The 11078-nt window shown below is 31.3% G+C and overlaps 2 protein-coding genes across 2 annotated transcripts; one reads left to right on the top strand and one right to left on the bottom strand.

Moving 5' to 3' along the window:
* Positions 1–1131: 1131 nt before the first annotated feature.
* On the top strand, positions 1132–1972 carry LOC124931557 (putative gamma-glutamylcyclotransferase At3g02910). Its single transcript, XM_047472050.1, has one exon. It carries the CDS (start codon positions 1255–1257, stop codon positions 1804–1806), a length of 552 nt encoding a protein of 183 aa, XP_047328006.1. The 5' UTR covers positions 1132–1254; the 3' UTR covers positions 1807–1972.
* A 6245-nt stretch (positions 1973–8217) lies between these two features.
* Positions 8218–10741, bottom strand: LOC124931242 (homeobox protein 2-like). Its single transcript, XM_047471667.1, has 3 exons — positions 10387–10741; positions 9883–9963; positions 8218–8773 (listed from the first exon to the last, which is right to left on the bottom strand). The coding sequence occupies exons 1-3, from the start codon at positions 10543–10545 to the stop codon at positions 8387–8389; spliced, it is 627 nt and encodes a 208-aa protein (XP_047327623.1). The 5' UTR covers positions 10546–10741; the 3' UTR covers positions 8218–8386.
* Between the last annotated feature and the right edge of the window lie 337 nt (positions 10742–11078).

The raw sequence follows: 11078 nt of genomic DNA on the forward strand, positions 1-11078 counted from the left end.
CCCGTGTGCATCGCACGAAAATTTTCCTAATTTACTTAAAAATTATATATTTTTAATATCTTATTAGGTAATTGATTTAAATGAAATAATGCTATGTAATTTTTATAGTTAAATATATATCAACAAATTTAATAATATTTATTCGTTCAACTCCAACTCCAACCCCACCCTACTTTAATTTTAGGTGTTTTCAAATATGGTGATGGTACATTTAATATACCCATAATATTAAGATGTTTGTATTATTCTATAGGAAAAAATTCCATAATATGGTGCATGCTTCATTGTATACTTTGAAAAGGAAAAAATCAGGTCACACAAGCAGTTTTTTTTAGATATTTTATAGCATTTGTAACATACTATTTAAGGAAAATTTCAAATTAGTTGAGTCAATTAAAAAAAATGCCAAACTATTTTGATTAGAATTCTCGTCAAACTTCCTCGTAAAAAAGTTAGTTCAACTTACCCATATTCTTGCACAATGAAGTTACCAAAATTTTGCGTGACTATTAATGCTGAATCACTGCCTTCTTTCATTTTGGATGCTTGTAATCTTATATATTATTTTAATTAATAAATTACTACTTTCTTAAAAAACAAAAAGTCTTTCTTACCATTTTTTTTTTAGGGAAATTTGAGGAGATGACCCAAAAAAATGGGTGAATTGTGGAAAATGCAGAGGATAAAAAAAAAACGTTGGTGACCTCTTTTATTGTTTTTGGACGAAAATGCCCCAGTTGCGTGACGCAATTTTTTATTTTTTTATTTTCAAAAAAATTTAATTATGAAATTTTTTTTAGACGAAAATGCCCTAGTTGCGTGATTGCGTGACGAAAAAAAATTTTGAAAATAAAAAAATCCAATTGCATCACGCAACTGGAATTGTGTTACGCAAAGGTACAATTGTCATTAAAAAATATAAGAGGGTCACCAGCGCTTTTTAAATTATGCGTCCGCACAATTGATTATTCACCTTATTAGTGGGGTTATTTGTTCAAATTTCTCCTTTTATTTATTTTTTATTTTTTTAAATGAACAAAATTAAATATACCCTCAAATTTCCTCAATTCATTTAATTTCTTCCTAGATTAAAACCAACCAATATTATAAATGTACCATACACTAGCCCTTTCTCTCTCTCTTCTGTGTGTTCGCCGAGACTGGCCGGTAGGATTAGGAAACGATCATTTTCAATCGAGACGAGAGAGAATCCGTAATCCGTAATCCGTAATCCATACAACAGATTACATTAACATGGTGGCCGATCAGCGAATCATATTGGAAGGAGGAAAGTTAATCTTCACATACGGAACCCTAAAACAAGGGTTTTCAAATCACGGACTTCTCCAAGACATGATCGACACCGGCGACGCTTCATTTCTCGGTGTCTATCGTACGATTGACAAATTACCTCTAGTTTGCGGTCCATACAAGGTTCCTTTCCTACTCAACATGCCTGGATCTGGCGATCGTGTATACGGCGAACTATACGCTGTTTCTCAATCAGCGATTCCACGAATGGACGAACTTGAAGGCACTAATCGCGGTCACTATGAAAGATTACCTATCAAAGTGATTGCGGAAGGAGGATGTGGTGGTATGAGTGCGGAAGCGTATTATGCGCATCGGAGTTATGCGGCGGCGATGTGGAAAAGGAATGGGGAGAAAGGATTGAGTGTTTATTCGAAGAAGGAAACGAAGGGGTATGTGAGAAGAAAAGATAGGCCAGCGAATTTAACCTTTTTGGATCATATTAATCTGTTTATTTCTTCTTCTTCTACTTCTACACCTATTTCATCTGCTTGATTCTTCTATGATGATGATGATGATCATCATTATAATAATAATAATAATAATGTTCCTGTTTTGATTAGATCTGAATTGTTGGGATTGATTCTTCTGTGATTTCTTGCTTGATTGATTTCTGTTTATCCTGCAATGGAAATAATACTAGTGATTGGTTTTGTTGTGATTCTATGCTTTCATACTTGTATCAATCTATCACTTTCATTTCCATTTTCAGAGTACAAAGAGATCTTAACAGTAGGATCAGTACTTCAGTTATATATCTAGGATCATAACTTTTTTCTATATATTTCTTTATTTAATTAGATTTTAATCTTTTTTAATTTAAATATTTATAAAATTAAATGAAGAATATGTTAAATTTAGTTACTAATTAAATATTATATTATATGAAAAAAATTTATAAAAACCTGGACATCAAAATTTTTATATATAAAGAAAACTCAAATATAGTCTGTACAGAATATCAAAAATATACATAATATTTGTGACATACCATAATGAAATTTTGTGATATTATACATAATATTTAATATTTGTGGTATACCATAATGAAATTTGTGATATCATAAAAACAAATGTGATATTTCGGGTATGGTATTTTACCAAAAAAAAATATCGGTGGTATGGTATTGTGTTATTATACCGTTTTTATTTTATTAGAGAGAAAAATGAATCTAGTGATGTTGGCAGGTTTTAGAAGTTGAGAACTTAATAAAATAAAGTGTAGGTTTAGCTATTTATTTATTTTTATGTATTATATATATGAAAAATGATTGGGAGCACGACTTTGGGGAGCGACTTGTACAGCGAAAGTGATCTCACTGTTATACGAAATGACTTCACTGTTATACGAAAGTGACCTCGCTGTTATACAAAAGAGACCTCGTTGTTATACAAAAGGAACGGGGTCTCTTTTGTATAACAACGAGGTCACTTTCGTATAACAATAAGGTCACTTTCGCTGTACGAGTCGCTCCTCCAAAGTCGTGCTCCCTATCATTCCTCTTTGTATATATATATTTAATGTACAAAATTTTATTTAGGAATTTGTTTTTGTAATGATTTTGGTATCGGTACAGTTCTGATATTTTTTTCTCACTGAATCATATCAATATTCAAATTAAATACTTAAAAAAATAACAAATCTCTTTCATCCAAATCAAGTTATGAAACTAGGTTTCCAAACAAAGATAATTAATGTATACAAGATTTAAAAACGAGTTTAATATAGATTTCATGTATCAAACCATCATAAATCAAACATGTAAATCAAAAATCCATTCCTCTTAACATTTCAGAGTAACTAAAACATAACAAAGAAGAAAATGACTAAAAACATGTTTATCTCAAGTCTCAGCAAATGACTTACACTGTAAAATGATTGTGAAAATAAAATAAGTCTAGAATATATTACTTTCAAATAGGTTGGATTTTTGTTTCACTAGGCATGATTTGATTTATTTCTAATAAAATTTGTATATTATTTTTCATAACATTACAAATTGGTTTAGGATATTTTGATCTGAAAAAATCATCAATAAATAGTATGGTTGAATATGTGTGACTAAATTATCTATCATACACAAAAGTGAGTTCAAATGAGATAATTTTTATCACAGACAGTTATCTATCTATGATCTTAATCACAATCACAATTTTTTATTGTATTTTTCTTGCTAAAAGTGTGTTACATTCCATTAAATAATATATTCAAGAGTTTATACATTGAAATTGGAACATATCTACACTAAGATAGGGCTTAACAATATGCAAACTTTCGCAAATCATCAATTCTTTCCACTTGGGGAGAATGGAAGAAAGCTCAGGTAAATGGATTATGCATAACATTCTTTTGAACATTTCATATAGTAAAGAGGGTGATATGATAATGTGGGAACATGATTGCAAAAATTTGGGGGAAATTCATGATGAAATCAGAACTTTTGATTGGTAATGGTGAAGAAAACCATAGAGAAATATGTATCCAGATGGAAAATAGAGAAATTACCCGATTCTAAGTAGGCTCAATAATGTTGGCAGATGAATATTGAAGTCCAAAACCTCCCTTGAAGAAGAGTAGAATCTATATTAATCTACACAAACACCTCCTTTCATTTCCATTCTCGAATTCATCATCTGATTCGCCTAAATCGCTGTCAACAAAATGTACTTCATTGTAAGCTCAAGAACATTCAAGTTAAATAACAAAGAAAGCCAAGAAACTCTAAACAACCTGAGCTCAAATTCCCGAATTTCAGCCAACTTTCCTCCAGAATCATCAGTCCATTTCACCGTCCTCCTTTCTGTATAACCATCAGTTTCCTCAACACTGGAGACTGGAATGTCACTCGTTAGTTTCTTCAAGCTACTCTTTAGACTCTTTCTTGAAGCATCCTCTACATTGGACAACTCATCCTTGAGTATCCCTTGTTGTTTGTTAGGAGAAGCAGATTCTTGAAGAGTATTATCATGTGGTTGTGTAGATGAGGTTTCAAGTCCTGCTGCAGCACCAGGACTGAAACAAACAAACGAAGCACACCTACGAACCAACCGGTCTTTCGTGGAAGCCAGCTGAAGATCAGGGTGTGACTAATAATGGTCTGTTGTATAAATTGCGTATTTCCAACAATGAATGTTAATAATTTAAATGAACAGCAAGCTTGGACGAAGACCAATAACTATGAGAAGTATACATCGAAGAAACAGTAATATTTATATGACATTAGTTGGAAAGAATCTTTGGTGACATGCTTTATTCTGGATAAGAACAAGTAGGTATGGTGAGAAGATTAGGAAGGTGATAGTACGTACCAACCAATAATAGCATTCACATTCACATTCAACATTTCAACCGCAATTCGATCCAAAGATAACTTTACACTTAAAAATTGCAGACAAATCCAAAATGTAAAAAGAAAGTTACTCGTAGAGCAGTTATTTGGCATCTCAAATACACAGTTAACGGAGAGAAAATCTCAATTGTGAACTATTCAATGCAATTTCCAAACAAGAACAAGAAGCAGATGAAAACAATGCCTAATTAAGGAGAAATCAAATAAACAACGAGATTCAGATCATTCAAGGATCCATCCGATCGGCAATGAAGTGGAAGATCTCATTAGTACTACAGTTAAGTTAATGGTGGAAACTAATCGCATTTTAGTAACATGAACTCCATTTTCGATAATGCTTTATGCTACGGAAACAGCTCAACGAGGAGAAGAAACGATTACCTGAGATCGAGTAGAGATCTCCGGCTGCGACGAAAGCTCGATCGGAAGATTCAGCGTTCTTTGTGAATTGTGAGATCTCTCCAAAAAGAGTGAAAGTTTATGAACATAGAAGGAGAACCGTAATAAAGGTAAAAAGCCTTTTTTATATATATACGGAAGCAGTTGCTATTTGAAATTTTGAACATCATTTTAACGAACTTTTTATTTTTTATTTTTTTAATTTATTTATGTCAAAATATGATTTTAATAAATAAAATATATATGATTAAAAGAGATAATTTGCTATTTTTACCAATTAACTTTGACTAAATTCTCAAATTAAAAAATACATAATTGAGTTATTTTTGTTAAAGTTATATATATTTGTAATACCATTTATAATTTAAATTTTGCTCTCAGTTTTTAATTCCTTTTAATATATTTTGAATGAACATTTTTTTTTTCAGTTTTTATTATTTAATATTTAGTTTTATAAAATAAATTAAATAATATAAACATTTAGTTGGTTGTATAATAATATTATAAATATTTATTTTTGTAATTGTTAGTGATAATGTGCAGCAAAAATTGAAGAAAAATGTTACGCATTCGACAGGTCACGCTTCTCCTAGCGGAAAATTTAATTGTAGTTGACGGAATTCCTTAAACGCTAATGGAACACCTAAAATATGGATGGAAAATTTAAATGTAGTTGACGGAGTGCATATTTGATTCATTTCTTCACCATTTTTCTTGTTTCTATTGGTTTGCTTACCATCCTAAAGTTACCTAAGAACTAATTGCTTAATAAAAAACTAACGAGTTAGTCAGAGAAGATTTGTCTAATTTGAAACTTGGCTGAAGTTTTTAGATTTGTCTAGAAAAGAAGAAGATGATTAAGAGTCATTTTGTGAACGATTTGAAAGTTATTAGTAAAAAGAAATTGATGTTGTGTGGAGGTTTTGACGACGGTTAAGAATGGTTTAGGATTTGTGCAATATTTTTCTTAATTGTTGGTTAGTTAGGCTTGTTTAGTGACTCTCGATCTGATTTAAAGACATAATTGAATTCCTATGATGATTTCATTTTGATTTGGACATAATTGAGTTCCTATGATGATTTCATTTTGGTTTAATCAAATTTCAAGAATTGTATATTTTTCTATTGTCTTATTCGTTGTTTCGGTGAAACTCTAAACCCTAAACTCATGCATGCATGCATGAGTTACAGTTTGATTTAGGATTGCTAGTTGACTTAAGCATATTATAAACCTAATTAGGAGTTTGTTAGTAGCTTTAGAAATTAGTTTAATCCATCGAGATGAGTATCTGAATTCGGCATAAAGTTTTTATAAAAGTCTGAAAATCATGTTCAGTTCTTGGCCATTAATTGATGCCATTAATTGATGTTTGTTCGACTTGTTCTTGATTTGGTTGGATTCATGGAATATCTTGATGCATATTCTAGTTGGATTTGAAATTGATTCGAAATTGTTGTAAAAAATAAATGATGAATGAAAAAGAATGAACACTGGTTCAGTTAGCTTTGTTGACTTTTATTGACTAGACCGACTTAGTGTTAGCGGTCTGGTTCACACTTAAACTGGTTGGACCGGTTCAGTCTCTTAAAGCCTGTCTGTTTGACTTTGATATTTTAAGCCGTTCTTTTTAACTAAGTAAGCCTTAAATATTTTTTTAAAAAAAACTCAAAAAAATAGAAAATGACCCAGAATAATTTTCCATATTTTATGGAACTCAAAAGTTTTGGTCATGGGTAATTTGGTCATTTTACCTCATTTAACATAACTTGTAGTGTCCATAACTTGTGTTACAGGTGTCCGAAAAATATGAGGAAAATTCCAAGATGATTCTTGAATTATTTTTTAATTTTGTATGTACTAATTTTAATTTTTGGACACATTGCACGTTTAAGTCATTTCTGACCCGAATCGTTTATTGATTTTCTGTCCATAATTTGTCATCTATACAGAGAATTCGGCTCAACTAAAATAAAATCTTATCTACTGAAATGTCTTAGTCTAGACAGAGACGGATCTATGTAGGGCTTGAGTGGGCTGAAGCCCACCCAAAAAATATATATATATATATTTTACTGTTCAAATTTGACAATACCCTCTAATTTCTTTTAAAAAATCAATATAATTCACTGTTTTTTTTATCTAATTATTAAAAATAATGGTAAAACTTATATTTATACATTAATTTTATTTAGAATTTTTTTCGTTATTTTTTTAAGCTCACCCCAATTCTAAATACTGGGTTCGTTCCCATGGAAAGAGTATGTTTTCTCTACATCTTAGGCTAGGGTATAGGTAGAGAAATAAATGAAATTAAGTTATTGATTTAAATTAAATAAAATATGCATAACTTGTCAGAATTAAAACAAAAAGGCAAAAGGCTAAATTTGTTTCATACTAGAGACTGTCTTTTCAGAAAGGTCCTTTTTCACACGTAACCAAGCACCAAGCTAAAAAAAAATTCTAAATTTTTTATTTCATTTCATAGTTTCTCTCGAAATAAATTGAGTGTCAACTCTTAAAAAAGAGTCAAAAGTACGTCTAACTATTAATAAGTTTTATTTTGGTTTCTCATCTCAATTTAAGACAAAACGACTCCTGAGAGAGTCAATCTCACGTTCGACTAAAAATATTTTTAAAAAATGCACAGAATAAACTTACAATTTCAGTTCATCCCACTCAAAATTCGAGAGGAATGTAAAGCATAGGACCTACCAATTTTGGATCGCACGAACCTGCTCTTACTATCGAAGAGGAACAACAAAAGAAGTTCAAGATAATATTAAATAGTTATAGAATAACTCAATCATTAATTTTTACAATTTCACTGTCCACTTTCTTTTGTTATCACTCCAATAGGGCAAAATCAAATAATTATCTCACTAAAATTAAAAAATTTAGATGCAGTTTAAATGACATCAAATTTGAAATGCAAGTTCAGATAATATCACATTTGAAAACAAAATCTAATCAAACACAAATTCAAAATTTTATCAACAATTTTGCATCTAGATTCAAATTCAATCCAGAAATTGGAAAAGGAAGGTTAACATTACAGTTCCAATAAAAATTGCACAGATCAATCATCTCTCTTAGAAAGTTGGATGAAGTAAAAAACATTTTTATGAACAAAAATATAAGAGGTTAAGAGAGATCAGATCAGACCAATAAAAAACTTAACACAAATTTCATCAAGCCACAAACACCTTTTACATAGTTCATTACCCATCCATTCTAAATTTTATAACAATAAGAAGAAGAAAAAAAAATGCCTGCCAACAACCAGCAAAGGGTTAAAAAGACGATAGAGATCTTTTTCCAAAAGGTTTCAGTAGGTTGACTCGTGATCAGGACTATCATGCATATCCATTGACAAATCAACAGAATTGTAAGAATTTGAATCTCTGTTCTGATTATTGTTGGTAATATTGTTTTCATTGTTCCTTGATGAGGGTTGAGACCCGTTTGGTGGATAAAAACCTCCCTGAGCTATATGAAGGCTTCTCCGAACTGGACTCGATAGAGCATTGGAGAAAACATGGTTCTTCGGTTGTTGATCATTCTGCTTGGAAGGAAAACCTTGTCCAGAATCCGATGAGCCTGAAGAAACTAGGGTCACACCTTGGCCTGTAGTGTTGTTCGTTGTTAGTTGTGAATTTGGTGGATTCTGAAGTGGACTTCTAGATGGTTCCTCTCCATGACAGTCTAGTTCACTCTGATAGGAAATTGTTTTCAATAAGCCAAAATCCTTTTTTTTTATAAAATTACCCATTTCAACAACTGGATTATTGACAATGTCAAGAACAAATGCGTTTTTCATGGCTATTATGATGTATCATCACTCAAAGGCAAATAGTATAAGGCAGTCTTTGAATTAGGTTCATTTCATAATTGTTGTTAACTATAATCACTCAATTCGTTACATCCAGATCAAATTAAGTTCAATTCTAACTTAATTCAGTAAGTTATGAATCACTTAACTCGGTAATATAATAAGAAAGTACAAAAGATAACTGTAACCCTTGTAAATAAAACAAATCACGCTACTATGAGAGTAAAATAGTCTTCAGGTACTTTCAAGATATTAGTTCCACATTATATCAAATCATCACGTACTTACATTTACAAGGGTATAAGGCACTCTTTGAATTAAGTTCATTTGATAATTGTTATCTAAAATCACTCAATTCTTTTAGATTCGCTTCAAATTAAACTATAAAATCTGGCTTAATTTGGTTCGGGGTTTATGAAAGACTTAAGTCGGTAATATAGTAAGAGCATACACAAGATAACTTCAACCCTTCTTAATTAATGAAATTACGTTACTATGAGGGTAAAATAGTTTTGAAGTACTTTCAAAATATTAGTTCCACATTTTATCGAATAAGATTACATACCAAGTACTTAAATTCATATGCACTTAACTAGTTCTAGCTTTCAACAGCATATAACACATTATGAGAACACATAAATTCAATATTCAACCTTCTACACTTAATTTTCAGTTGTATCAAACCCTAAACCAAAATCTATCATCAACTACACCAAATAAAAAATGTATGATCTCACAGAAAATGGATATGGTAACATATATAGCATATCATCCACCCTCAATAACAAATGGTTTCATTTTGGGAACATCAATTCTACATAAATCTGATATGAACCCTAGACAGGGTTTATAGAATTTAATCAAGAAAGTGGAAGACTTACTTAGATAAACTTCTTTCATATTAATCAATGATAATGTCATTAAGAACTCTGAATAAGAATAATATCAAAAATTGCATATCAGTAAGTTAGATCAGGAAAATAATCTCAGACCTGAAGATAGCTGAGTATATCATTGGTGTTTAGTCTTGACCCCCCTTCATGTTGCCTCAGAATCCATTGATATAGTTTTTCCTACAATAGGATGCAATATTATACCATGAAATGAGTTTGCTAGTTAAGAAATCAAGATGGCGTGAAATTCTATCATCTTGGCATTCAACAAGATTAATTTCTTTGTCCTTTGAGGATATACACTGAGGTTCTCAGCAACAAAAGACAATGGTTTTTTAGTTGTAACATACTTCAAAGAGAAAAATTACAAAGAAGCTTGATACTTGATTCATCTTTTCTAGCCCTAGTTGAAAAGAGATATGCTTGTTGACATGACAATTCAACATATACTTAACTTATGACTATCATTCAACTTAATCATCAATTTATACCAATCAGACATAAACATGTATATGGGTCAGGGCTTTTAGCACTTAAAATGAAAACCATGGCCATCAGGAAGCTAATAGATATAAAAAAAATGTATAGAATTTGATTAATTACCAATCCATGGCGTTCACCGGCCTGAAACGTGAGTTTTTGTTGGTGCATGGCCTGGGTGTAAAGCTGGGATAAGGAGTTGGCGGCGCTGCTAAAGGAGGAATACATGGTTCGATCAACTTCGTCAAGGCTGGTGGCGACAGACTTCCTTTTCTTCCCCATCAAAATCAGCGGTGGTGTATCTTGTACCGTAGAGAAGATCTCTCCTGTAAATAGAGGGGGATAGTTGGAAATCAGCGTCGTGCGTAGGTCAGATTCCAGGGAGAAATTCACTGGCAAACATATAGGTAGGCGGGTTTCATAAGAAATCAATCGTCGGTAGAAAGAGAAAACGATTGCCAGAAATAAAAAGAGGTTCAATGCCTATTCTATATACAGAGTCATAGGGACTCCCGGAGAGGAGAGGAGAGGAGATCAAATAAACACACATTTTGCTCCTCTACTTTAATTAAATATTTAAACTCATCCTTTAGTTTTTCATTTTTTTCATTTAAAATATTAAATAGTATTATAAATTTGAAAAAAAAAATTAAAATTCTTTGTCTTTCGATCTGTCTCGTTCTTCTTTTTCTTTGTCTTAGGTATGTCTTGTATTCTCCTTCTTTCGAGAATGGTGTAATAACATATTAAGTTATTTTGTTGTCTCTACCCTGCTGTACTTCTCTCCTGCGCAGAGATGTCTCGGGACTCTTATG

This window comes from Impatiens glandulifera, chromosome 3, assembly GCF_907164915.1.
Source record: "Impatiens glandulifera chromosome 3, dImpGla2.1, whole genome shotgun sequence".
NCBI lineage: Eukaryota > Viridiplantae > Streptophyta > Magnoliopsida > Ericales > Balsaminaceae > Impatiens > Impatiens glandulifera.

Bases quoted from the DNA above. Each gene is read 5' to 3' on its own strand.
- LOC124931242 (XM_047471667.1), bottom strand. From the start codon at position 10,545: ATGGGGAAGAAAAGGAAGTCTGTCGCCACCAGCCTTGACGAAGTTGAT. The intron at 9,964-10,386 runs GTAATTAATCAA...ATCCTATTGTAG, and splicing joins CCGGTGAACGCCATGGATTG to GAAAAACTATATCAATGGAT. The intron at 8,774-9,882 runs GTCTGAGATTAT...ATTTCCTATCAG, and splicing joins ATATACTCAGCTATCTTCAG to AGTGAACTAGACTGTCATGG.
- LOC124931557 (XM_047472050.1), top strand. From the start codon at position 1,255: ATGGTGGCCGATCAGCGAATCATATTGGAAGGAGGAAAGTTAATCTTC.